Here is a 26,087-nt window from a genome sequence, read left to right on the forward strand (position 1 = left end):
TAGTGTCGGATTGGTTAGATTTTCTCATAGACGCTATTCCGCTAAAAAACTATGACTCTACACAATTACACAAGATGTGGGTTAGTAAAAATTTGAAGTCTGAAAAAAAAACAGAAAATTCAGATTCAAGAGCCATCTTCTTGTCTTATCTACACGTGTCACATACTGAACTCCTCCAACAAGAGAAAGATGTGTCCGAAGCTCCCTCGCTCGAATGGCGAATCCTCTACACCTTGAGTTCGTTTAGCCAATCTCAACAAACGCTAAAGAACGACGTCGTTTTGTTGATCGTAATTCTAAAAAATCAATCAGCAATGCTGATGAAAAGTCTTCACTTGTTGTCTTCCTCAATCCTCCTCCACCGCTTTGCTTCTCGCAGCATTGCATCTTTGTCTACTCTACCCAGAAGAAGAAATATCGTCCGTATACATAACCCTTCGTTTTCTAGCCCTTTCCCGCCGATTCTCTCTAGACCCATTTCCTCAGGCAAGGTCTTAGCCATGGCGGAAGAGTCTTCTTCTTCTTCGACCTCGTCAACATCTCAGAAACATACCAACCGTTTAGCCGCTGAACACAGTCCTTATCTTCTTCAACACGCGCATAATCCGGTGATTACTCTCTTTTATAAAAGTATTCGTCTTTAGATAAAATTGATAAGAGAAGAACACCTCTCGTTTCAATTAGGGAGCTTTCTTGCAATTTGCTAAGTCACAACTGGTTTAGATTGTAGCTAACCGGTTCTTAGTCTAAAAGTTTGGAACTTTTTTTATTTTTTAGATTGATTTCATGGTTTATGTCAAAAAGGTTGATTGGTACCCATGGGGAGAAGAAGCTTTTGAAGAAGCAAGGAAGAGAGACGTGCCCATCTTCTTATCAAGTTGTTTACTTTATCCTCTTTTGATCGTTTTAATTACTGCTTGATTAGATTCCATTAATGACTTTTAGTTTGTGAAACTAATTTGGTTCCTTTTGTTTTCAAAATCTCTTTTATATGGAATCTTGAAGTTGGATACAGTACCTGTCACTGGTGAGACTTTCAATTGTTTTCTTGGATTTGAGTTTGACTTCTTCTTTTTACTGAATTGGAGGATTAAGAGAATGAATGACAGATTCAAAGACTCTGGATCTGTTAGTATCATTACTCTTCTCTCCTCATAGGTGTAACTCTAATGAAGGATTTAAGGATTTTATAAATTGAAAGTGGAAAGAAGTCTTATAGCCTAAGAACTAAGTGTTATTGTTTGAAATGTTAGGAGTAGAGAAGCAGATAATCTTATATTCCTATTTTGAAATGTATGTTTAAGTAACAGTTAACTCTTTTGTCAGGTGCCATGTCATGGAAGTTGAGTCATTTGAAGATGAAGAAGTGGCAAAACTCTTGAACAATTCATTCGTTAGTATCAAGGTTAGCGTTTAACACGGAAAAACATTTTAAAGCACTGTCTTTGAACTGGTTACTGTTGAAACATGTTAGTAACATGTCTATGCAACAGGTTGATCGAGAAGAGCGGCCTGATGTCGACAAGGTAAACTACTTTCTGCACTCTTTGATGTCTTGAATAAATTGCTCAAAACTCAAATTTTCATTTATTTCTCTGAATGCTTAGTTTCAGAAATATCTTTTCTTTTTGGCTCAATCATGTTGTGGGTCATATTAATAGCTTCTTTTACTTTGTTGGCGAATATTTGTGTCTTCGGTAACTCTAGTAAGAGATGCAAAACCTTAGAAACCATAGTAGACTTGTGTAGAATTTGTTCTAGCTGGATCAGTGTCTACTAGAGAAAGTAGCCTTGACTATATTCATGGACTTACGATTCTTTTTACTGGCACTTTTAGGTTTATATGTCGTTCGTCCAGGCTCTGTATGGTGGAGGAGGGTGGCCACTGTCGGTATTCCTTTCACCTGATTTAAAGCCGTTGATGGGTGGAACCTACTTTCCTCCAAATGACAATTATGGACGACCAGGATTCAAAACTCTCCTTAAGTAAGTAAACCCTTTTTCTCTTATTGTACAAAAGCATTCTAGGCTTGTAATGGTGCAATAAAAAATAGAGTATGTATGTAGAAACAAACGCTCTTGGCGAAGACTATAGTTGATTCGTTTATGTTCTCCATGTTTTCTTTGGGTTTGGTTCAGGAAGGTGAAAGATGCGTGGAACAGTAAGAGGGATACTCTAGTGAAGAGTGGTACATATGCTATCGAAGAACTCTCTAAAGCTTTATCTGCAAGTACTGGAGCCGATAAATTGTCAGATGGGATTTCTCGGGAGGCTGTGAGTACATGTGCAAAACAAGTATGATTCGACTCGCGGACTCTAGAAAAATATATATGATTGATACATCAACATGAAAAGGTCTTCTAACAGTGAGTGTTTGTGTTAAAGCTTTCTCGGAGCTATGATTCGGAATTCGGTGGGTTTGGATCTGCACCAAAGTTCCCGAGGCCTGTCGAGATCCAGCTGATGCTTTATCATTACAAAAAGTTGAAGGAATCGGGGAAAACTAGTGAGGCTGATGAAGAGAAAAGTATGGTTTTATTCAGCTTGCAAGGCATGGCAAATGGAGGGATGCATGATCACATTGGAGGCGGGTTTCATAGATACAGTGTCGATGAATGTTGGCATGGTAAAACTTCAAACAGTATCCTGTAGTATCAAGGTGATGAAAAATATTTTGAGATTGACGCATTTTTTGCTATTTGTCTGGTGCAGTTCCACATTTTGAGAAAATGCTGTATGATCAAGGGCAACTAGCTAATGTGTACCTCGACGGTTTTAGCATTACCAAGGACGTTATGTATTCTTATGTGGCAAGAGACATCCTTGATTATCTTAGAAGAGACATGATTGCACCTGAAGGTGGAATATTCTCAGCTGAAGATGCCGATAGCTTTGAGTTCGAGGGGGCAAAGAGAAAGAAAGAAGGAGCTTTCTATATATGGACAAGCGATGAGGTTCTTTTCTCTGATATATGATATATTCATGAGCTGACTCTGGTTTCCCTCTGCATACTGACATTTGTTTTGCGTGTGTGTTTGGTTTCAAGATTGATGAAGTCCTCGGGGAGAATGCTGATCTTTTCAAGGAGCATTATTATGTTAAGAAATCAGGTAACTGCGATCTTTCGAGCAGGAGTGACCCGCACAATGAATTTGCTGGGAAGAACGTGCTGATCGAAAGAAATGAGACGTCTGCTATGGCATCAAAGTTTAGCCTCTCTGTTGAGAAGTATCAGGAGATATTAGGTGAATGCCGAAGAAAGCTTTTCGATGTCAGATTGAAGCGACCTAAGCCGCATCTAGATGATAAGGTAATACTCTTCTTGGAATTCTCATGTTGTCTTCTCTACTGTTTCTTCAGATTTGTTAACCATTTAAGATTTCTTTCATAGATAATCGTGTCTTGGAACGGTCTTGTTATCTCGTCTTTCGCAAGAGCTTCCAAGATTCTTAAGGCTGAGCCTGAAAGCACCAAATATTATTTCCCTGTGGTGAATAGTCAGGTAATGAATGCTACACCCTTTCCTTTAATTTCTTCTTTGACCGTTTTGTAATTAGAAGACTCATTTTTCAGCCAGAGGATTACATAGAGGTTGCAGAGAAAGCAGCTTTGTTTATCAGAGGAAATCTCTATGATGAGCAGTCTCGCAGATTACAACACAGTTACAGACAGGGGCCATCCAAAGCTCCTGCCTTCTTAGACGATTATGCTTTCTTGATCTCTGGTTTACTCGATCTTTACGAGAATGGAGGTGGGATCGAATGGCTTAAGTGGGCGATTAAACTTCAAGAAACACAGGCAAGTGAGATCTTTACTAGCTCGATTTGTTAAAGTTCTTGATTTTGGCTAAAAAAGTTAAAAACATTTTAGGATGAGTTATATCTGGACCGAGAAGGAGGAGCATACTTCAATACTGAAGGACAAGACCCATCGGTTCTTCTTCGTGTAAAAGAAGATCATGATGGTGCAGAACCTTCAGGGAACTCTGTTTCTGCTATCAATCTTGTGAGGTTAGCTTCCATAGTCGCCGGAGAAAAAGCTGAATCCTACCTCAACACGGCACATCGTCTCCTGGTAAACAAACAAACAACTAATCCCATTTGCTATTCATAGAAAGAGATTATTGAGTCTCTTTGTTGTTGTTTTTGCAGGCAGTCTTTGAGTTGAGGTTAAGAGAACTGGCGGTGGCTGTGCCATTAATGTGCTGCTCCGCAGATATGATCTCTGTTCCGTCGAGGAAACAAGTTGTATTGGTTGGTTCTAAGTCTTCCCCAGAGCTTACCAACATGCTTTCTGCAGCACATTCAGTCTATGATCCTAATAAAACGGTAAGAGCTTAAAAAATTATCCAAATTTCTAGATTCAAGATTTGTGACTTTTGGTGGTTTTACTGAGCAGGTGATTCACATAGATCCCTCTAGTTCTGATGAAATCGAGTTTTGGGAAGAGCATAACAGTAATGTAGCTGAGATGGCTAAGAAGAACAGAAACTCAGAGAAAGTGGTGGCTCTTGTTTGTCAACACTTCACTTGCAGTCCTCCTGTCTTTGACTCTTCTTCTCTCACTCGCTTGCTTTCCAAGTAAACAAAGATCATTCCATGTTTAATAGTTGCTTGTACTGTAAGGAACAGATCAACGTTGTTCTCTCTGTTACAGTCTTACAGAGTAGATAAATAAAGAAGAGAACTAAACCGAGTATGAGGTTTTTTGGTTGAACTAAACCGGAAATAACCGGGTTTGGTTTGGTTAAAAAAACAGAGCTTTGACGATTCCTTATCATCTTCTATCTTCAGCAAAAAGGTGAAAACTTGGATTCGATCGATCGCTGAAAATGGCGTCTCACTCTTCGACTCTCTTCACTTCTCCTTCTTCCTTCATTCTCTTCTCTTCTCATCGTCTCAAATCTTCTCCGAATTACTTCACTTACCACTTTCCTCGTTCCGTAAAGAGACCACATTTCGACTTGCGATGCTCAGTCTCAATCGAGAAAGAAGTTCCGGAAACAGAAAGACCTTTCACTTTCCTCAGAGTCTCCGACGGCGATCAAACTCAATCTTCTTCTTATTCGGTTAGGGCTCGTTTCGAGAAAATGATAAGAACTGCTCAAGATAAAGTCTGTGAAGCCATTGAAGCAGTCGAAGAAGGTCCTAAATTCAAGGAAGATGTTTGGTCTCGACCCGGTGGAGGTGGTGGAATCAGTCGTATTTTGCAAGACGGAAATGTATGGGAGAAAGCTGGAGTTAATGTCTCTGTGATTTATGGTGTTATGCCTCCTGAAGCTTATAGAGCTGCTAAAGCTGCCACGTCTGAGCAAAAACCTGGTCCGATTCCGTTCTTTGCCGCTGGAACCAGCTCGGTGAGTTCTCTCTCTCTCTCTCTATCAGTCGACATTGCTGTTGATATGGTCTCTGAGTTCTTTGATTGAGCTTGATCCTACATTCTAGGTTTTGCATCCTCAGAACCCTTTTGCTCCGACTCTGCATTTCAATTACCGCTATTTCGAGACCGATGCTCCAAAGGGTAAGACCTTAATCCTCTTTGAGAAGTGTAAAGTTCCAATTTTTTGGTTGGATGAAGCATTTGATTTCATCACTTGTAGATGTTCCTGGAGCTCCGAGGCAATGGTGGTTCGGTGGTGGGACTGACTTCACACCTGCTTACATCTTTGAAGAAGACGTCAAGCACTTTCATTCGGTCGTTAAACCTGATCCATTGTTCTGAAAGTTTGAAGCTTTGTGATTATGGAGATGCTGATTGAAATATCTTTCTTTGTGTAGGTTTAAAAGCAAGCCTGCGATAAATTTGATCCGTCGTTCTACCCTTGGTTTAAGAAATGGTGTGATGACTACTTTTACATTAAGGTCTGCAGTTCCTTTAACGCTATTCTGATTGTTTGGTGAGATCTTAGCACTTTGTGGAACTAAAAGACCTTAGTTTTAGAGTCATGTATGTGCAAGAATAGATTTAGAGCCTCAAGGTTTTGTTTAGGTTGATACAGTGATAAGTTGTCGCCTAGGATTTGAAAACACTAAAAACTTTACGGTCTTGCCTGCAGCACCGTGATGAGAGGCGAGGGCTTGGAGGGATATTTTTTGATGATTTGAATGACTATGATCAAGAGATGCTTCTGTCATTCGCCACTGGTAGTGACCAAGATATAACTTGTGACATTTTGTTTTAAGAAACTTCCTAGTTGACTTATTTGAATACTGAGATGAATTTTGCAGAATGTGCAAGCTCAGTGATACCAGCTTCTATACCCATAGTAGAGAAACGTAAAGACACACCATTTAACGAGCAACACAAGGCATGGCAACAGCTGCGAAGGGGCAGATATGTTGAATTCAACTTCGTAATTGGATACTACTAGCTTTGTTTTTCTTTCTGTATAAATATCTCTTGAAACCTCGTCTCATGTTTTGTTGCTGATGGTAAAAATAAAGGTGTATGACCGCGGAACAACATTTGGTCTGAAGACTGGAGGACGAATAGAGAGTATCCTTGTCTCTCTTCCGCTATCTGCGAGATGAGAATATGACCATGTAAAGTTTCTTGATTCAAGAAACTAAATCTTGTTTCATCTTAGCTAATGAAACTTAACTACTGATGGTGTTTGTCTCTTGTTGCGGATGCAGAAACCTGAAGAAGGAACTGAGGAATGGAAACTATTAGATGCTTGTATCAATCCAAAAGAGTGGCTTTAGTTAATTAATTGTGGTTATTTCCCCAATTAGCTCTTTTATTAGTTTTGTCTTTAAAAGCCTTAAAAGAGTAAAGAGTCTAATGAAAAGTGAGTGAGATAAAGAAATTGTAATTTGGCGTCATCTCATCATGAGTCACTGACAAACAAAGATCATGATGGTTGATGATGGAGTATATAGTACCAATCGTGATGATGATGATAAAAGTAATTAACTTTTAATTTTTTTTACTGACACAGTAAAAATAAGAGCCGTTGGCTCAAATAGCCGAGCCTCTCGGTGCACGCACGCATGCCACTTGCTCGGTAACTGTTCACTAGACAGAACACAACAACACTCAAATAGAGTGATAACATTGAATCTGATGATTTGGTTTAGTATAAAAATCGTTTCCAAGTTTCAACGAGTGGGACTTGTGTTAGGTTAAACAATTTCGGATTAAGTAAACGTCACTGTCTCATTTGTCTTGATACAAGAAACGCCCGTGATATTTTTTCTTCGATGTCGTCCAATGGGGACAAAGAAACAATTTAGTCCCCGGATATACACACACACACACAAATAATACATGGGTGTTGTTATTATGGCTTACCTTACACAACACAACTTGCCAATGTTTTTAAATTTACTAAAAACCAAAGCCAGAAGATATTTTATTGCCACAAATTGACGTCACACCTGCCCATATCTAATCCATGTCTGCAACACAAAAAACAAAAAATTGAATTCCCCCAAAAAGTGAGGAGAGAGATGTAAAGACTGTGTACCAATTCAATATCTTTTTGAGCAGAGTAAAAAAAAAAGTTTAAAAATTTGAGCTTCTGACACAAAAGGAGCCAAATGTAATAGCTGGATCCAATCCAATGCAATGAAAACATCTTAGCTGTAAAATGGTCCAATCTCTCTCTTTTCTTTCTACATTATTACTTCCACAGAATCAATTTATCTCTCGAAAAGCAATAAAGTCTCTATATTTGTGCTCAAAGATAGACAGAGAAGCATAAATACTTGTCCTCTGTGTAGTACAAAAGTGGAGCCCCACTGAGTGATGCCCTCACAGTAACGGCTACATTTTTCTTTTATCTCTCTGTCTCTCTCTTCTTTTGAGTGATTTTTTATGAAGATGGGTTCTTTTGTCCACTTATTACTGTCCTGAATCACACGTCGAATCCTACGTGGCATCTCTCTCCATTGTATGCCAGCTCACTCTCACTCACTCACTCACCTCCCGCCTTTATAAAGCCTTACCTCTCTCTCTTGTCTCCTTCATTGAGTCAAGTGCTCGAGACTGTAGAGTGAAGTTTGATTTATTTAGAGAGATAAGTTAAAAAAAAAATGGTCGGTATGGATTTGTTCAAATGTGTAATGATGATAATGGTGTTGGTTGTCTCTTGTGGTGAAGCTGTTTCTGGAGCTAAGTTCGATGAGCTTTATCGGTCAAGCTGGGCTATGGATCATTGTGTCAACGAAGGCGAAGTCACAAAACTCAAGCTTGACAATTACTCTGGTAAGTAGATGAAGACAAACCCATCTCTGTTTAGTTTCCTCTGTTTTTGGTGCCATCTCTGTTTTGTTTCCTCTGTTTTTGTGGGTTCATTATAATTGAATATGTTTTTATTGAATTTTTCAGGAGCTGGGTTTGAATCAAGAAGCAAATACTTGTTTGGTAAAGTCTCTATCCAGATTAAGCTTGTTGAGGGTGATTCAGCAGGAACAGTCACTGCTTTCTACGTACGGAACAAAACCCATCTCTTCTTGTTCTGTTTTTAATCCCCTATTTGATTATTATGTCTCAAATATTGAAATGTGACAATGTTTGTTCTAATACAGATGTCTTCAGATGGTCCGAACCACAACGAATTCGATTTTGAGTTCTTAGGGAACACTACCGGCGAGCCTTACATAGTCCAGACCAATATCTACGTGAACGGAGTTGGAAACAGAGAACAAAGACTCAACCTTTGGTTCGATCCCACCACTGAGTTTCACACTTACTCAATCCTCTGGAGTAAACGCAGTGTTGTGTAAGCTCTCTTATACAAACAAAGTCTCTTCCTTTATTTGATTATTGAAGACCCATTTTAATGATGTCTTCATTGCAAATACAGATTCATGGTAGACGAAACACCGATTCGAGTTCAGAAGAATCTTGAAGAGAAAGGTATCCCATTTGCTAAAGATCAAGCAATGGGTGTTTACAGCTCCATTTGGAATGCAGATGATTGGGCTACACAAGGAGGTCTTGTTAAAACTGATTGGAGTCACGCTCCTTTCGTTGCTTCTTACAAAGAATTCCAAATCGATGCATGTGAGATTCCAACAACTACTGATCTAAGCAAGTGTAATGGAGACCAGAAGTTTTGGTGGGATGAACCAACTGTCTCTGAGCTTAGCCTTCATCAGAATCATCAGCTTATTTGGGTTCGAGCTAATCATATGATTTATGATTATTGTTTTGATGCTACTAGGTTTCCTGTTACTCCTCTTGAGTGCCAACATCATCGTCATTTGTAGTTTAGAGATTAGTCAAGAATAAAAATGGATCAAGAGAACACATGTGGTTACTCTTTGATGATTCTGTTTTAATGTATAAATAATCAATCTTCTATTGATTTTGGTGAAGTTTTTAAGTTCGGATTTTAACTGAATATGCGAAATTTATGGAAACAAACTCAACGCACTTATCGTTAATGACTTTTAAGGGTTTGTTTTGATTGAATGTTTCAAACCCTAATTACGAACCTTAGGAAACAAAATAGCAAAAAACTCGATTAAGATACTTTTAACAATGGAGACAAGATCTGTGAAACGGAAGAAGAAGAAGAAAGAAGAAGAAGCAAATTGGTTTATCAGAGTAGATAGAATCAGCAACCTCCCTGATTCTCTAAATCATCAGATTCTTCTCTTGCTTCCTCTTAAATCTGCAGCACAAGCTAGCTTACTTTCGAAACGATGGAGATCTCTCTTTCTCTCATTGCCTGATCTTGATTTCACCTCCATCAACGATCTCAAGAATCCGAAATCTTTCTCTTCTAACTCCATTTACAAAGTGCTTTCTCTTCGTAGTCATCGTGACTCCAACAATCTTAGATCACTTCGTTTTCGCGTTCCCGTCACTTTCACAAGTCTCAATTCCTTGATTCGTTTAGCTGTTACTCATCAGGTTCAAGATCTTGACATTGAAGTCACTACCAAAGACTACTTTAACTTCCCTCGTTGGATTGTGACCTCTCAAAATTTAAGAGCTCTGACGCTTAAATCAGCCAACCTTGGTTTTCGATTACCTCCTTCATCATCAGCACGAGGAGGTTTCCAAAAGCTTACTTCACTCTCTTTATCTCGTGTGATACTACACAATCAACCTTGTCTGTCAGATTTCTTCACTGATCCGAGCTTCCCTCTTCTGGAGAAACTAACCCTAGAATGTTGCTTTGGACTCAAGGAACTTAAGGTTAGTTGCCGTCTTCTCCAAGAGTTTTCTCTAAAGAACTCTTTACAGCTTGAGGGCTTAGAGGTTTCTGGTAATAAGCTTCAGAAACTTAAGGTTGAGAGTTGCTTCTATTCATACTCAGAAAAGAGCTTTGTGAAGATTAACACACCGAATCTCAAAACTTTCCTTTGGAATTCAAACGCTGTCACTACTAGTGTTCATTTCTTGGACAAGTTAGTTTGTCTGAGAAAAGCATTTGTTAAAGTGTTTTGGCATCATCAAGATCTCAATTCTCAGATACAAAGCTTATTCACTCTCTTGTCAGGTCTCTGTCATTCCTATAAACTACAACTTGGAAACCAATCCGTAGAGGTATATATGTGAACACACTTGCACATACTTACACCTTCTTCTTCTTCTGCAATTTGCTCTTTGCTTCATAGTTTTATTACTAATGTTGTGACAGATTTTGTCGAGTAAGAAGGGACTATTAAAGAATCATCTTCTACCGTTTCACAACATGAGATTCTTGGAACTGCAAACACGTTTGAATAGACACAATGTTCAAACACTGTCATGTCTGTTCAAGAGCTGTCCAATGCTAAACATACTTACCGTCAAAATCATTGATGATCAAACAAGTGAAAGAAGGGTAAGTAGTCAAATAAATAAACCTTTTTCTTTGTTTCTCTTTCTCAGTTTAACTGAATTGTCTTTGATTTTGCTTATGTTTTGTAGCAATGGAATAAGGATTTGTGGGATATGTCAAACTCAGAGATTCAGTACTGGGAATCTCAAGCCTATGAATTAGAATCTTTCTTGAACCACTTGGAATTTGTGGAGATTCACGGATTCGTAGAGTGCGAGAACGAAATGAGCCTCGCAATCTTTTTGCTGAGACATGGAAAGGCTTTAATCAAGATGACGCTTCGGTCTAGTTTCCTCTGTAGAGACTCTCTCCGCAGACAAATGATAAGGTCACAGCTAACGGGATTCTCCATGGCTTCTTCCAAAGCCAAAATCTCATTTCATTGAAAGTTTCTCTGTTTCAGGACTTAGGTTGATGAGCTATTACAGTTTTTTTTTTCGGTTGAAATCTTATGCTTATTGAGAATAAATACAGAAAAGTTAGCTGATGGCTCAAATGAATGTTGAAAACTATTATTATCTTCCATCTTCAAGAGTTATGGTAAGCTCATTTTCAGAGCAAGTTTCTGGCTTGGTGGATGAGGAAGCTTTGCTTGATGAAGGGCAACGTCTAAGAACAAAAGCCGGTTGTTTTGGAGTAGGAAGAGTAGCAGCTTCGCTGCTTCCGAGCATGAAAACAACATTTGACATTGTAGGACGATCATTAGGATCTTCTTGTACACAGAGAAGTCCTACGTTCAAGCACTTCAAGAATCCCTCGGTTTCGCATGATTCTTGTAAAGCCTGATCCAATAACTCAATCCCCCTTTCCGCTTTCCAGAGATCCCACGCCTGCACATTGATATATATGTTTCTCGGTCAAGTTTTTAGACAAGTAATCTGCATAAACAAGTTTAAAGTCTTAGAAACCTCACATGGCCTAGAAGGCTTAAAGATTTCTCAGGTTCATGAAACCCGGTGTTACGCTTCCCGCTGATAGTTTCAATCACAACCACGCCGAAACTAAAGACATCTGATTTGAATGAGAAAAGACCTTCTAAAGCATACTCTGGAGACATGTATCCACTGCAATGAAAGGACACCAAAATGTTTAATTTTACCATAAATGCTAAGGAATGGGATGCTAAGGCAAATAGAAGTGTTCAAAACTTACTAGGTTCCAACAACTCTATTAGTATTGGCTGATGTTTCACTGCCTCCAAATATTCTAGCCAAGCCAAAGTCAGAGATCTTGGGATTCATCTCTTCATCTAACAGAATGTTGCTTGTTTTTAGATCTCTGTGGATGATTCTCAGTCTAGAGTCTTGATGCAGATAGAGAAGTCCACGAGCGATTCCTAGAATGATATTACAACGCATCTTCCAATCTAATCGCTGGCAAAGCTTCCGGTCTTTGCAAGAACCAGATCATTGCATTAAGAGCAGAACAGAAGAAAGACTAATTAGAGAAGAGACAAGGAGCTCTACTTACCGAAGATGAAGAAGTCTAAGCTTTTGTGTGGCATGTATTCATACAATAACAGTTTCTCTTCTCCAGCAACACAATAGCCAAGAAGTCGAACAAGATTCCGGTGTTGGAGCTTGGCAATCAAAACAACTTCATTCTTGAATTCCTCCAGTCCTTGACCCGAGCAGCGAGATAGCCTCTTCACAGCAATCTCTTGATCTCCAGGAAACATTCCCTGCGTCACACAAGCCACAAAATATTTAATTCTCCATTCAATATAAACAAAGAGTCTAAAATCAAAATCAGATCCAAAGATCACAATCAAACCTTATAAACCGGTCCAAACCCTCCTTGGCCTAGCTTGTTTGCATTTGAGAAGTTGGATGTTGCATATAGGATGGTCTCGAGCTCAAAAGATGGAACATCTATGCCCTGACTATCATCTTGTTTAAACCTTCCCGATTCAATCAATTCTTTGATATGTCTCTCACTGTCACATAAATGAACTCCTCTTGGTATACTTCCTAGTTCCTTGTTTACTTTTCTTCTTTGCAAAAATACATAGGAAGCAGTGCTTGACAGAACGACCAGAATAGCTGCACTTGTAAACGTCACCACAATGATCAAAACCACCGGGGTTTTAGCTTCCCCGTATCTTCCTCGACCTCGTTCTACATGAGAACCTTCATTAGAAAAACTGGTAAATCTTAGCATTAAGAGTTTGAAATGAGTTTTGACTCAGAGCTTTACCTTGAGTGCAGTTTAGATTGAATCCATTCCACTTAAAATCATGATTGCAGAAGCACTGCTTCTTCCCTTCTCCAGATTTACTGCAAGATGAATTAGGCCAGTCTTTACAGTCTGCAGATAAAGAGCAAGTTGGCTCAAGAGGAGGATCCCAACGAATCTCCACTTCAGTTCCACCAGTAACCGTGTCTGCGTTGCACTTCCCCGTGAGATGAAAAGGCGAAGATAGCTTTAACTCTGAAAGTCTGCTGATCTGATTTACAGTTGTGCAGTTTACTACCACATCTTTTATTTTGATCAAGAATCTGCGAGTATCCGGATTGATACTTGTAATATTGTATGAGCTGTTAGATCCTTTGAAAATGACTTGCCCAGTCGACATATTGCAGTTGAAACTAAGGTAGTTACTGTCGCCACATCCAGGAGCCGTGCTCAAAGGATAAGGAATAATATTCGTACCGCAGGTCACACAATCTCTACTGGTCGACTCTGCAAGATAACAGCAATTTAACCATCAACAGTTATATATCTTAATGCATTTTAAAAGCATTTCATATGTTTTAAAGTCGGTAAGAGATTGTTTACCTATATCTGGAACTGCTACGCGAATGAAAACGTTGCGGCTACCTAAATAGCCTTCCTTGAGATTATTGAGATCCTCCAACCAAATCCAGCACTTGGTATTGCTTTGAAGTATATCAACTTCTTCATATGAGTAAGCTTGGCATTGGCAATTATTCAAGCACTCTGCTCTGCATTCTTTTTCATTATGTGCATCAAACTGTGAATCCGGACTTCCTACTTCAACCACACTCAGATTCAAGAACATGTCTCCCACCACAACACCGTCTTTACCACAGATCCTTGACTCCCTGGAACATCCACCAGAAAAATCTCCCTTGACCCATTTCTCCAGGAAATTAGGCCTAAAACCTGGCAAACACTTACACATTTCCTCATTCTTGCTGTTGCAGCTACCAAAATTTCCACAAGCATTGTATACACTACATTCATCTCTAGGTTCAGCCCAAATCTGTGCCCAGAATCTTTCTCCATCTAACCTGAAGTACTGAGCTTGACCAGAGGAGCTCATGGTGAACCTTGTATTGGTATACAAAGATGTGAAGAGAGGAGGCACAGAGGCATTGTGAACAGTAACAGTCTCTGTGAAATTGGAAAGAAAGTAAGAAATCGCATAAGGCATCTCGTCGGATCCTATGAATTTACCCGAAATTCCGGATTTCCAGTATCTCATTGATCTTTTCCAAATGATGAACTGTTTGTCTTCTTCTTGATCCATCTGAAAGGTGAAATTTCCATGTGATGGATCGTTGAAGCTTCTCCATGATGATAAAGTCATATTCTCATCCATCCTCATCCCTGGGAGAAATGTATCAGTAGGATTCTGAAAACTCTGCCAAACCACATTTGCTTCATTTCCATCACTAATCAACACAAGATTACCATTATCCATCAGCTTTACCATTCTCTCCGCAGATACTGAGGAAGGTTTAACACCGGTGTCCCAATACACTCTTCCCTTTGAATCAATAACTTCAAGATTCCCATCTTTAGAGATGGTGAAAATGCAGGAACGGTCAAGAACCGGAGATTCACGATTTGCAACCCAGACAACAGTCAGTGGATGTAAATTGTAAAACCAAATCCCTAAGTACCTTCTTTCGTCGGAGCTTCCATTAGGAGTGAAGAAGCCAAGCTCAAATCTCTGACCAGCTGAAACAAGAGTCTCTCCATGGCTGTCATTGATCAATGTTGAACCTTTGAACAATGTTTTGGAGTCTTGAACTGCAACAAAACAATCTAATCGACGAATATGCAGCAAAAACATATAGAAGAAGACAGAAAGAATCATTCTCTGACCAGTACTAGCTTTTTTTTACTCATCTGATATCTCCATTATTTCTGCTTAAGAACTCAACTCAAAACGTGTCTAACGAAAAAAGAAAAAGTTTGCCTCAACGTCAACGAAAGACCCACCTGAAAAGTAAATATGTGGAACGCAGCTAATCATGTGTTTTAAGATGTTTCCAAGAAAAAGCAGAACAAGTCTCACTTGAGCATCTGAACCAAAAGCCATGAAAGTAGTAGATACTATTTACACTCTCTTAGCCACTGTATGTAGATACACATGTGACCAATTCACGCACTTTGTGTCAACTTTTTCCGCGATGGATCTCTAAATAGTTCAAAAAGATCCAACATTTTTTGAATAATACGTACTTTTAGAGTATTTTTTGACAATGAGAGAGACATAGGGGTACCTAAACGTGAATTACTGGAAAAAGGGGACAATGATGTTGAAGAAGTCAATCTTTTGTCCTTATTGGTGCTTTCGAAGAAGTGGAGATTGACCCTGCAAACATTGTTAACCAACTTTTTTCCGAAATTATTGTGAGATTCGAGGAGTTTTGACAAATGTAGGACTTTTGTCGTTCAAAAGAAATGTTTTCATCTAAAACGCGTAAACCTGTAAAAGGCAGCTTCAGCTCTGATTAAACAAAGAGACTTGCAACAATGTCACTATGAGACATTACTGTTTAAAAATAGATTCAGAAACACTAATCAGTTTTCACACTAAAACAACTTTGTCTTCTGCCTTGTTTGTTTATTCCTCTGGATGTTTCATAGATATACCTTTAACAGGGTATAGCAGTTTCAAGTTCATAGATGAAACCCTTTCGCTCACAAATATTGTTTTAAAGCCTTCTTTATGAGAGTTGGATTGGTTCACCACATAGATTCTCTAACTCCTCTTCCAGGAGTTTATGCAACTTTGCTTCAGTTCGCCGATATATCCACGCATTAGCATCACGGTCCCAGTCAAATCTAGAAGGGCCACTGCACCGAGACAAAAGGAAGAATGAAGATTACATTAATGTGAATCTAAGATGTGGAAGCACAAAGTCAAGAGCAACAACACTATACAGTCATAAACAGTTTCATTTCTCCAAATATCATGAGTACAAAAATCAGAAGAGAGAGCAGAACATGATAATCCAGATGCGAAATTCAATCTAGGCGCCTAAAGTTAGCAACTTTCAAAAGGCAAGAAAGAATCTTTACCTCACAGGTGAAGACATCCAGATTTGTCGATTTGGAGTTTGCTTATTCAGTACATAAGTGCCTAAAGATCCAAGCTTAAGGGTAAGAACTTCATTCTGTTGGAAACAGCCAAAAGGACTGACTATAATAAGTACACATAGATTTCCAGAAATATGAACAAGATCTTAAATTGCTTAAAAGAGTTTAATCCTTACCCCATAATCTATGTCGAAACCATCAATCTGAACATTATCACCATAATCCTGAACATGAATCATGCAAGTAGAACATAGTGTAAGCTATTGCAATCTCAAGTAAAACGAAGAACCCTAGAGAGAAAAAGGTTCCAGCTTCAAATACCTCAATTTTCTCAAGAAGGTGATTAATTGTGAAGTTGGCTAATTTGTGAAACTCTTCCTCCTGCAAAACCGAACTGTTTTTTTCTTCCACTTTGTTCATATTCTCATGAAATTAACGATTCAGATACAATAAAGGAGATCAAAATGGAGAATATTAAAGTACCTGTAATCGACAGAAGCAGGACCTTGAGAAGAGAAGCTTCTGGTAGTCAAAGAATCATGGCGGATTCGAGATCCTATTCTCCAGAAGGAATCCAACGGTTCTATGGAATCTTGAATCAGATTGCTTGAAACTCTTACGCCATTGCTACGGAGAAGAGTTGGAGACAGCTTGAGAAACCTCGGCAATTTCCGTAGAAGAAACCTTGAAGCTGTAGCCATGGCGGTTCTGTCACAAGAAACATTCGACGCCTCTCTTCTTCTTATTCCTTCGTTGTCCAATTTAGGCCCACAATAAGGCCCAAATTTAGATTTACCCGGTTCACGTATTTCCCATGTTCCGGTTTACTGAAACCGGTATGGTTCTCAAGAGATTTGTCATTTGTGTGCGAAGAAGAGTTTTCTTCTCCTCTCATAAGAAAAAACCAGAATTTTGAAGAAGGAGAAAGAAAAAAATCTGGGTTTTTGGGAGCTGATTAGGTTTTGTTCCTTCAATCTCTGGGAATTTTCGCTATGCACTCAGGTGAAATTCGTTTTTTCCTCTATTTCAATCTCTGTCTTCCTGCGAGTTTACGTGAGAGAATAGTTTTTAATGATCCCGAGTTCGTCGAATTACAATGCAACTCCCAGTTTTTGTAGTTTTAATTAGCGAAATTCATCAATGGCATTGGAAATTTTAAGCCTTTTTTGGTTTGTTTTATGGTACTACTAATTATTCAAGCTAAGGAATTCCAAAGTTTTCGTTCGTTTTGATTGGGTTTAGAAGTATTTGGCTGATGAGAGAAAGAGCCATAATTCTGAAATTAAACCCTTTTATGTGAAGCTTGTGTAGATGTTTTACCTGAATTTCGGAATTACTAGCAACATTTCTAAATACACAAAGCATGATTGTAAAATGAAATTGATTTTGGTCAGGGCTTTGCATCTCTTGGTTATTGAATGGTGTCCGTGTTTCACTATTATCTTCTTATGTTTTTGATTTTTATGTGCTATTTTCGATAGATTCAGGCGAAGCGACCGCTGATGGCGATAAAGCTTCTACAGAAAACAGCAAAAAACGGAAGCTTAAGACTCCTATGCAAGTTATGGCGCTTGAGAATTTCTACAATGGTAAATTATGGCTTTGTTGTTTGCATATGTTCCTTTATACCAAGTTGTATATGCTTTACAGGTGTGATTTGGTTTTTCTACAGAGCATAAGTATCCGACTGAAGAAATGAAGGGCAAGTTAGCAGAGGAAGTTGGATTAACTGAGAAGCAAGTTTCAGGTTGGTTCTGCCATAGAAGGTTAAAAGACAAACGTCATGTAAAAGAAGATGGGAATGCCATTGGGAGCCAAGATCGGTCAAGCGTTGTTCTTCAGGATCGTGGAAGTGGGCTTCGACAGGATTCATGTGGTAGTACAAAGCAAACGGATTATTGGAACCCCAAGCCTAGGGAAGTTGAAAGTCAAAGGCTTTATATGGGAAATGCTGATGGTGAAGATAGTACATCTTCTGATCGTAGCTCATCATTACGTAAGAATCTTGTCTCTAGCAAAGATGGAATTCGCGATGTGGAAAGTTCTAGATATGTTGCACATAAAGACGTTATTCAGCATCCTCAGTTCATGAGAAGCTATGGGTATAATAAGCCTTCGGGATACTTGAAAGTGAAGGGAGAGAGTGAGAATTTTGCTATCACTGCCGTAAAGAGACAATTAGGAAGACAATACCAAGAGGATGGTCCACCTCTGGGGGTTGAATTTGATCCTCTTCCTCCCGGTGCATTTGAGCCTCAGACTAATCCTATAGTTCACGGTGAGTCATGATAAAATGTTTCAACTTTACCTTTAATTTTCTGGTTTATGATGTTATGAGTATTGAGTAAGTGGCTCAGAGAAGCTAAAACCATCTTCTTCGTGTGTCAGATTGTGAATGCCTTTACCCATGTCCAGTCGGATTTGATTGCTTTTTCTATCAACTGTTTTGTCAGAGCCAATATATGTTGGGAATCAGAGACGGCCTCACCTTCCACATTTACTTGGAACGAGGAAGAGCTTTAATCCTGGTCCTGTAAGTGAACATTTTCTGTATACTACATACCCATGAAGATAATATAAACTAGAATCTTAGTCTGCCATCACATTCTTTGGCTAAATTATCTTACTTTCTTTGAAGTATTATTAATATTTTCGTTTTCTGTCTTAATGTCTTTATAGAGCTATGAATTAGCTCGTAAATCAAAGTTGCATTCGCCAGATCCAGATTCAGAGGATGATGAGCATGATGATGATGACAACATAATGGTTGGAATGGAGCCTGGTCTAAGAGATAAGAAAAGTTTTGGGGAACCAAGACTGAAATCCCCTTCTACCAGTTTCTATAATTCTGTACCTCGCCACAAATCGTTTAAAGAGACATTCAAAGGTTCACCACGGGAAATCCCTGTAACTAACAGCAAGAAGGGTTGGATAAGTTCCAAAAGTTGGGCTGAAGGGTCGAGAAACCATCTGGTTGCCAACGTCCAAAATCTTTCTGGAAGCAATATTGAAACCAATCAGTCTCATGATTATGATAATAATATATCTAATGGCGGACGCAAGACGGGATATCTCACTAAATCTTCGAAGCTGTTACCTCCGAGTAGAAGCAGATCCCCTGAGTCAATGGATAGAGGTCCATCTTCTGGGATGGTAAAGATTTGTCTAATACTTCCATGTCTACATGTTCCTTTCTTGCCCTTTTATGGAAATATGACTTGTGTTTTGTGTGATATCTTCTTTTAAAGGCAGGAATATATCACGGGGAGAGGAATCAAATGAAAATGCAGAGAGAGAAATTGCATTCGACTGATGAACCACCGGTGAGTTTGATGGTTAACTATCTTAAAAATATAGATATTGATGTATATTTTAACAAAGTTTAGAGGCTCTATCAAGTTCGTGTTCTGACCTTTAACGAATGTTAATAGGTTGCCAAACGAGTGAAACATGGGTATATTCAGCAAGTATATGCACCAAAATCATCATCATACAGCGAGATTCTTGAACGAAAAAGCCAGATAAATCGGTTAGTAACCAACCATTGTGTAATGCATTTATTGTCCCAAAGAGATATCAAATCGGCTTATTGGATCATACTGTTATGTTTGTAGGTCTGGTGTGGAACTGCCTTCTAGTTTAAGCGGGGACGATGAGACTGACGAATCTAGCTCGTCAATGGATTAAGTAAAGAAAGGTACAAAGGAAGATTAGGAAATTCCGGTTTGTATAGATATATGATGAAACCGGTTTAGGATGTGAAAATGTTGCATCGTGTAATTGGTAAAAGTTAGAGCTCTCTTCATTTTGGTAACTAAACGGTCCCCAAAGAGATACAGTGAGCCAGTAATGAGCCTTTTTTTGTTTAAATTTGCTCCTAAACCGTTACCGGTTTGACCGAATTGAGTATGTAAATCCCAGTGATTACAAAATAACCAAAGTAAGGCCCATTTATTAATAAAGCTCAAATTAGGCCCAAAATATTATGATAGTCCGGTTTAGTCGTAAAAGGCGGTTCGGAAATGTGTGACTAGGAGATTTCGTCACATGAGAAAAAATCAGAGCCGTTGACTAGTTTTCGTAGAAAGTATGTGGTACAATTTTGATTCGGCCAAAAAAGGTTTTTTTCTTTTTCTTTTAGGGTTAGCGTTGCTTTGCCTCAAACTCAAATTTTGAAGATAATTTTTTTGGTTTCTCTGCTACTGATTTCGAATCTTTACGCTTAATCAATTATTCATCTGGATTTTCAAATCCAATCCTTTTCCTCCCTGGTAAGAATCTCTCTTCTTCTTCTTCTTCTCTCTCACGACGATTCCACTGTTCTCCGATTCTGTGTTAGTTCCTGCGATATTTTCCATCACTTGTTCGTGTTTCGTTATTACGGGTTTGTGTTTTGTGAACTTGTTGACCTTTGTGTCTCCGTAATTTCGTCCAACGGTTGATGTTTTTGATTGCTGATTAGATTTTTGTCGGTAGGTATTGAAAAAGATGATCTTTATGGATTTTGTTTTCTGTTTCTTCTTTCCTTTTTGTAATCTGACTTGCAAGCTTTTTGCTTTTTTTGTCGGTCGGTGTTAAAAATTGTTCCTTTTCTCTTGTTCAATTGTTTCCTCAGGTGACCAAGTAATTGGGGATTAACAAAGGGACTGGGGCTTTATTAAGCTCGAAACAATTGTTCTTCACTCTGGCCGCTTCTGCAAAGTCGTGTGCTTCTCGCACCTCTGCGCAGGTGTGGGGTGGCCTTGAAGTGGTGACTTCACTCTGTCTTCCAAGGATTTCTCTAGCTTCTATCATTTGGAGGCTCCGTCGTGTTTCTGAGGGTCTTACCCTTGATTACGGCTAACATTTACTACGCCCACTATACCACCTCTTAAGCTTTTATAAGAACTTTTTATTCGTGCAAAAACTTAACTTGGATCTTAATTGTTTCTAGTTTAGTTGTGGTTGTAAAGTAAAGAACCGTTTTTTTGTGGTTTGGTTTTGCTTTTTTAGTTTCCGTTGGTGATGTAGTTCGATGTTATTAAGTTTGACACAATGGTCAGGTTTTCATGCTTCAACGCTCACATCCACCGCCATAGACCTAAGGTAACTTGAACCATCATTGCCTCTTGTGTCTTTAGAACGATAGTTTTACATTCTCTGTCCAAGACTCCTTTGTCCAATAAGAGAATGCTAATTTGTTTCTATGTTCTGGTGATGCAGAAATCTGTTGAAGGATTTTCAGAACGAGTGATCAAAGAAGATGGGTCTAAATCAAAAGGATTGAGCTCAATTATATTTGGGAGAAACATTGCTTCTGTTAGTGAAAACAGCAAGCCAGCCGCTGTTGAGCGTGTCTGGAAATCTGAGGAAATTAAGCCCAGTGGCATTCTTGAGCATGGTATTGGGACGCACCAGGTACTGCATCTCAAGAAAAGTCAATCTCATGGAAATGAACTATACTTGGATGGGCGGGATGCCACAGAGAATGGAACAGACGATGCATCAGATCGGATTACTTCTCCGAATTCTCTTGAACAACAGAGTGGTATTCACGAGGCAGGCAGCAGCAAGCGTGTAGATGAAAGTCCTAATCTGTATCAGCAAGGTCCTCGAGCTTCTGTTTCTGCTTACCAGGGTTCAAATCAAGCACTCTGTGGGTCTATTTTCTCGGTTGGAGATCTTCATCATACTGATAAAGACAGCCGTCAACTCGATGATACCTCCTTATATGGTGAACAGATGGACAACTCAAACAGTCAAACACCTCATGATTCACCTTTGATGGTGAGGTCGAATTCATTGCCTAATATTGCTGACTCTTCATCAGAGAAGTCTTCACCTTTCAAATATTCTTCTCACCACTCTAGATCCTCTGATGACCTTCATGCCCTCGACACTCGCCAAACAGATAAATCTGTCCATGAGACTGATGAAGAGGTGAAGCAAGAGGAAGATCAAGATCGGGACTATGATATGCATAATTCTGGAGATAACAACAAGGAAAATCTCGTGGAGGATGGATATGATGATTCATATGATTATTCTTCTTTGGCAAAAGATTGGATCGTACCACCAACAGATGAGCTTAAATTATCAAAGTTCCTTGAAGGAGAAACAACAAACCAGCAAGCAGAATTTTCGGGAAAGGATTCTAAATTCAAGCGTATCGAAGATTGGGTCAATGACCTTCAGCATGTAAACTTGTCTGAGGAAGCTGATGAAATAACAGGGTACGATGATGAGTTGCCAAGAGAACCCGTCGTGTTGAATGAGCAAGCAACATCTTCTGCTAAAGTAGATGCCATCAAGTTAACTCCTGGAATGGAAGCTGCGAAAAAGTATATATCCTCTCTAAGTGCTTCTGCAACCACAGCCCAGCTGGTTAGTCATGGTCTGGTTGTGATACCATTCCTCAGTGCATTTGTTGGTCTGAGAGTTCTCAATCTCTCAGGAAATGCTATAGGTAGCTAAATTTTCCCTTCTTGCTAATCTTCTTCACATACTGATTGTTTTTGTTTCTTCTATTTAACTGGCCTTATTACATCTTTCAGTTAGAATAACCGCTGGTGCTCTTCCTCGAGGTTTACATGCATTGAATTTGTCGAAGAACAGTATCTCGGTGATTGAGGGCCTACGTGAACTCACTCGGCTTCGAGTATTAGATTTGAGTTACAACCGAATACTGAGACTTGGTCATGGTATGGCCCGACCTTTGCTCATCGACATTTCCTAGTTATCTGCTTTTATATGAAAACCATGTTTGATGTATTTCCCTTTTTCTTATTTCTTGTTGACTTAGGTCTGGCTTCGTGCTCCTCTCTGAAAGAACTATACCTAGCTGGGAACAAAATCAGCGAAATCGAGGGTCTTCATCGACTTTTGAAATTGACGGTCCTGGATTTACGCTTCAATAAGTTTTCAACCACCAAATGTCTTGGCCAGCTCGCTGCAAATTACAGTTCTCTTCAGGCTATAAGCTTGGAAGGTAACCCTGCACAGAAGAATGTTGGTGATGAACAACTGAGAAAGTACCTTTTGGGACTTCTGCCAAATTTGGTATACTATAATAGACAAGGCACTAAAGATGCTCGGCTCGGGACAAGCACACATCAGTTGGACCGAGGCCTTAGATCAGAGCTCAAAAACAGTAGCCGGAAGAGTAGCCATGGTGCATCCAGTTCTCACAAACCTGGATCCTCCACAGCTCGTAAAGCACCAGCATTGCAGAAACGGTCCAAGGAGAGACGCAGCCGTCTTCCACCTGTGGGACACAAACTATCTCCAGCTGCTTACGAGAATTATCACGTTGCTACTGGTGATAGATTGTCTAGTCTGAGAACTGAGCTCTCCATGCGAAGAAGTCGAAGTGAAGGAACTCTCGGACCTATCTGATCTCTCTCTCTCCCTCTTTCATTGCCTGCGATTTCCTTAGCGAGGTAACGATGAAGATGTGATAGATACACACTTTCTTCCCTTTATTCATCTTCTTCATCTTTGTGTTTTGTTGTTGTGCATTACATACATCAGAAGCTTTGATTCTTATAGCTTCTCAATAATGTCTGAAATTGGAAACCATGGTATACATTCTTTTCAGCACAGTCTGAGTCTTGCAATTGTTTTCATTAAGTAATGGGCTTGAATGGATCTTGTATATCACAATCTTGGGCCGTTATGATGCTAGTGGGCCTAATATGGGTTAGTGCAAGGGATTCATTTACAGTAAGAACAAAAGCAATTGAATGATTTAAAGACTGTGTAAAGTGGTCCAAAGAGTATCATATTGCCTGCCTGCAACAGAGATTCTGGCAACTGGATCCATATAAGTCGGATAACGAAGTCTCATAAGACAAAATCTTATTCCTGAAAATTGAATTCATTGTTATCTCGTGACCACATTTGTTCATTAATAAATAACATAACCATAGGGTTATATACACTACACAAGAACAATATTTATTGATTATTCCCCCCAAGTGAAACAACTTAACTCCACAAGCCAAAACTGTAAATACAGAACATGATTGATAGGTAGATAGATAGATAAATACTACAGACTGGTAATTTGTTTTTCTTTTGAATTTTTTGAGTTTTGTGTTGTGGTCCAAAGGAACAAGCAACGGAACAGAACCCGAGACTTTGTCTTTGATCATTCATCACTCTCTTGTCTTCCAGGAAGAGAGAAATGGTTTATTTTTGAAGCAGAAGAAGATGGATGGAGATAAGGGGAAAGGAAGCAAGTGTCATTTTCATAAGGGGACCAGAAGTGGTTTTTGAAGTAGCTAAGTGATTGATTTCATCTGACGATTATGTTTGACCATTAACCACCTTTTTCAGCTTAGTAACGACGAGTACTAGTTTTCCTCCTCTTAGGTGAAGAAGAAGCTGTGATTGTGATGCTCTTATCGCTTTCACAACTCGAGAATTGCTGATCAAGCACATTTACTGCTGTTTCAGTGCTTCCTTCGTTTTCTCCAACTATAATATCTCTCTCTTGTATTGCTTTGTAACACTCCATTAACTCATCCTGCAACCACGGTTTAATGCTCGCTTAGTACCGCGATGAAAAAAAAGCTCGATTTGAGATGGTTTACTTGTTCAAGACTTCTTTACCTTATTTACATATGTGCATTGGTTGATTCTGTTACTGAAACATGGAAACTGTAGAGGACAGAGCTCGAAAGAAGCAAAGAGAAGTGCCGCGCCTGCAATCACCGATGGTTTAAACTCGAGGAAACTGATATCTGCAGCGTTTTCAAACAGATTTTAGCATATTGTGATTATGTGATTGAAGAAAAGCAATTCTGTATTTACCATGTTGAAGACTGAAAGTAAGATCACTGGTTTGAGATTTGAGGGAATGTTTTAGTAGTAAAGGATCTTCTTCTTTGAGCTCAAAGAGACTAATGAAAAAGGCCAAAAAGGAGAAAGGAGTAACAGAGCGCATCCTCCATTTAAGAGCTCCTAGAATCACATTCTCCATTCTCTCTATCATCTGAGCATCAAAAAACTCACCTTCCACCTGAAAAAAATCCAATGTTCAGACACTTATCAACACTTTAAAACACATTCACATTATAAAGATTCATGAGTTTTAAGTTACCGGAAGATCAGAAACAGACATGTCTGGTTTCCTCATTTTTGCAGACAAAGAGACACAAGAGAGAGATATGAGCTTAAGAATCCAGGGCTTTGACTGCTGTTGACAAAACAATTTAGTCAAAACTCAGATGAAACAAAGGACAGATTCTGTCGGAAGATTCTGTTTTTACCGGCATATCTTCGCTAGACAAGAACCTGTCTAGATAATTCACAGCAAGATACGTCAGAGATGGGTCGTCGAATTTTCTTGAATACTGCGATTGTTCAGTTACAAATTAAAATAAAGTTAAGTCTTTCGATAACGATTCAGTATTCAGAACTAAACCCAGAAAATAATTTTGGTTAAAAAGACCTGAGTGATTGAAGAAATGGCTTGGTTTCGATTAGAGAGAAGAAAAGCAGAGGACTTGAGGCTATGGAAGTAATGAGAAGAAGGCATGTGTTGAAACTCGACGAGGAAGAGAGAGTGTGGTAAAGTTTCATAGTCTGTGTCGTCGTTGAAGTTATTGTGGAGTGAAGAATGTGAGAGAGGATGTTCAAGATGAAACTCCATTGATTGATGATAGACTCTTCTTAAGCTTCCTTCTTTCTTGAATTGGTGTTAGAAGATGAAGAAGAAGAGAGAGGGACAGAGAGACATTAAAAGAGAGAAGTTGTCTTTATTGTGAGATAGAGAGAGATGGTTTTCGGTCTTTTGAGAGATTTTCCACATTTATTTATTACTACCACTTTGGTTATTTTTTTATTCGATTTTTTCTCATTGATAGTAAGAATTAAGATTTTATCAAAGATAATCAAATCTTTTTCAAGAGATTCTTCTTTTGCAATATTAGAAGGAAAAAAAATCCAATATTCTCTCTTAAATTCTCTATAATCCTCTGTTTTTAATTAAGTGTAGTTCAATAATTTTTTATTTTTTTCAATATAAAT

The 26,087-nt window shown here is 38.9% G+C and overlaps 9 protein-coding genes across 23 annotated transcripts; 6 read left to right on the forward strand and 3 right to left on the reverse strand.

Moving 5' to 3' along the window:
- The first annotated feature begins 177 nt into the window (after positions 1-177).
- On the forward strand, positions 178-4,775 carry AT4G03200 (catalytics). 2 transcript variants are annotated; one of them, NM_116556.3, is made up of 15 exons: positions 178-608; positions 805-877; positions 1,006-1,027; positions 1,327-1,405; positions 1,494-1,526; positions 1,838-1,986; positions 2,140-2,296; positions 2,387-2,627; positions 2,714-2,955; positions 3,048-3,311; positions 3,393-3,503; positions 3,575-3,799; positions 3,872-4,075; positions 4,153-4,329; positions 4,400-4,775. In NM_116556.3, the coding sequence occupies exons 1-15, from the start codon at positions 315-317 to the stop codon at positions 4,583-4,585; spliced, it is 2,457 nt and encodes an 818-aa protein (NP_192229.3). In that variant the 5' UTR covers positions 178-314; the 3' UTR covers positions 4,586-4,775. The 2 variants fall into 2 exon arrangements, with proteins under 2 accessions (NP_192229.3, NP_001118924.1); NM_001125452.1 differs by lacking the exon at positions 1,006-1,027 and having other exon boundaries at positions 178-877.
- A 28-nt stretch (positions 4,776-4,803) lies between these two features.
- Positions 4,804-6,921, forward strand: hemf2 (Coproporphyrinogen III oxidase). Of its 2 annotated transcripts, NM_116557.4 has the most exons (8): positions 4,804-5,357; positions 5,446-5,521; positions 5,601-5,695; positions 5,779-5,862; positions 6,057-6,144; positions 6,229-6,353; positions 6,445-6,543; positions 6,637-6,921. In NM_116557.4, exons 1-4 carry the CDS (start codon positions 4,833-4,835, stop codon positions 5,782-5,784), a joined length of 702 nt encoding a protein of 233 aa, NP_567256.3. In that variant the 5' UTR covers positions 4,804-4,832; the 3' UTR covers positions 5,785-5,862; positions 6,057-6,144; positions 6,229-6,353; positions 6,445-6,543; positions 6,637-6,921. The 2 variants fall into 2 exon arrangements, with proteins under 2 accessions (NP_567256.3, NP_567257.2); NM_116558.2 differs by having other exon boundaries at positions 5,601-6,543; positions 6,637-6,801.
- A 714-nt stretch (positions 6,922-7,635) lies between these two features.
- XTH9 (xyloglucan endotransglucosylase/hydrolase 9) lies at positions 7,636-9,463 on the forward strand. 2 transcript variants are annotated; one of them, NM_116559.3, is made up of 4 exons: positions 7,636-8,209; positions 8,333-8,433; positions 8,533-8,726; positions 8,811-9,463. In NM_116559.3, exons 1-4 carry the CDS (start codon positions 8,038-8,040, stop codon positions 9,214-9,216), a joined length of 873 nt encoding a protein of 290 aa, NP_192230.1. In that variant the 5' UTR covers positions 7,636-8,037; the 3' UTR covers positions 9,217-9,463. The 2 variants fall into 2 exon arrangements, with proteins under 2 accessions (NP_192230.1, NP_001031581.1); NM_001036504.1 differs by having other exon boundaries at positions 7,972-8,213; positions 8,811-9,371.
- Positions 9,464-9,490: 27 nt separating this feature from the next.
- AT4G03220 (Protein with RNI-like/FBD-like domain) lies at positions 9,491-11,167 on the forward strand (the record flags this gene model as incomplete). Its single annotated transcript, NM_116560.1, has 3 exons — positions 9,491-10,504; positions 10,599-10,784; positions 10,871-11,167. 3 exons carry the CDS (start codon positions 9,491-9,493, stop codon positions 11,165-11,167), a joined length of 1,497 nt encoding a protein of 498 aa, NP_192231.1.
- AT4G03230 (G-type lectin S-receptor-like Serine/Threonine-kinase) lies at positions 10,860-15,356 on the reverse strand (the record flags this gene model as incomplete). Of its 8 annotated transcripts, NM_001340438.1 has the most annotated exons (10): positions 11,176-11,611; positions 11,695-11,845; positions 11,934-12,171; positions 12,252-12,462; positions 12,555-12,898; positions 12,978-13,463; positions 13,560-14,354; positions 14,439-14,543; positions 14,651-14,972; positions 15,257-15,356. In NM_001340438.1, the coding sequence occupies 9 exons, from the start codon at positions 14,736-14,738 to the stop codon at positions 11,297-11,299; spliced, it is 2,733 nt and encodes a 910-aa protein (NP_001329569.1). The 8 variants fall into 8 exon arrangements, with proteins under 8 accessions (NP_001329566.1, NP_001329567.1, NP_001329570.1 ...); NM_001340435.1 differs by lacking the exon at positions 15,257-15,356 and having other exon boundaries at positions 10,860-11,611; positions 14,458-14,543; positions 14,651-15,083; NM_001340434.1 differs by lacking the exon at positions 15,257-15,356 and having other exon boundaries at positions 10,860-11,611; positions 14,651-15,083.
- FH (frataxin-like protein) lies at positions 15,257-16,791 on the reverse strand. The gene is made up of 5 exons (NM_116562.4): positions 16,560-16,791; positions 16,398-16,470; positions 16,253-16,300; positions 16,059-16,153; positions 15,257-15,833 (listed from the first exon to the last, which is right to left on the reverse strand). The coding sequence occupies exons 1-5, from the start codon at positions 16,775-16,777 to the stop codon at positions 15,704-15,706; spliced, it is 564 nt and encodes a 187-aa protein (NP_192233.2). The 5' UTR covers positions 16,778-16,791; the 3' UTR covers positions 15,257-15,703.
- Positions 16,792-16,920: 129 nt separating this feature from the next.
- Positions 16,921-20,081, forward strand: AT4G03250 (Homeodomain-like superfamily protein). The gene is made up of 8 exons (NM_116563.3): positions 16,921-17,078; positions 17,558-17,665; positions 17,749-18,354; positions 18,530-18,609; positions 18,756-19,229; positions 19,325-19,399; positions 19,508-19,605; positions 19,691-20,081. Exons 1-8 carry the CDS (start codon positions 17,069-17,071, stop codon positions 19,761-19,763), a joined length of 1,524 nt encoding a protein of 507 aa, NP_192234.2. The 5' UTR covers positions 16,921-17,068; the 3' UTR covers positions 19,764-20,081.
- A 39-nt stretch (positions 20,082-20,120) lies between these two features.
- Positions 20,121-24,709, forward strand: AT4G03260 (Outer arm dynein light chain 1 protein). 4 transcript variants are annotated; one of them, NM_001340441.1, is made up of 6 exons: positions 20,326-20,548; positions 20,692-20,973; positions 21,069-21,161; positions 21,279-22,521; positions 22,610-22,756; positions 22,858-23,679. In NM_001340441.1, the coding sequence occupies exons 3-6, from the start codon at positions 21,111-21,113 to the stop codon at positions 23,448-23,450; spliced, it is 2,034 nt and encodes a 677-aa protein (NP_001328895.1). In that variant the 5' UTR covers positions 20,326-20,548; positions 20,692-20,973; positions 21,069-21,110; the 3' UTR covers positions 23,451-23,679. The 4 variants fall into 4 exon arrangements, with proteins under 4 accessions (NP_192235.3, NP_001328895.1, NP_001118925.1 ...); NM_001340442.1 differs by lacking the exon at positions 20,326-20,548 and adding an exon at positions 24,231-24,709 and having other exon boundaries at positions 22,858-23,494; NM_116564.4 differs by having other exon boundaries at positions 20,121-20,347; positions 20,692-21,161; positions 22,858-23,848.
- Positions 23,863-25,880, reverse strand: CYCD6;1 (Cyclin D6;1; the record flags this gene model as incomplete). Of its 2 annotated transcripts, none has more annotated exons than NM_116565.2 (6): positions 23,863-24,582; positions 24,669-24,799; positions 24,870-25,077; positions 25,159-25,254; positions 25,328-25,411; positions 25,510-25,880. In NM_116565.2, the coding sequence occupies 6 exons, from the start codon at positions 25,708-25,710 to the stop codon at positions 24,394-24,396; spliced, it is 909 nt and encodes a 302-aa protein (NP_192236.1). The 2 variants fall into 2 exon arrangements, with proteins under 2 accessions (NP_192236.1, NP_001329275.1); NM_001340443.1 differs by having other exon boundaries at positions 24,394-24,582; positions 25,159-25,251; positions 25,510-25,710.
- Positions 25,881-26,087: the final 207 nt, after the last annotated feature.

This window comes from Arabidopsis thaliana, chromosome 4, assembly GCF_000001735.4.
Source record: "Arabidopsis thaliana chromosome 4, partial sequence".
Lineage (NCBI taxonomy): Eukaryota > Viridiplantae > Streptophyta > Magnoliopsida > Brassicales > Brassicaceae > Arabidopsis > Arabidopsis thaliana.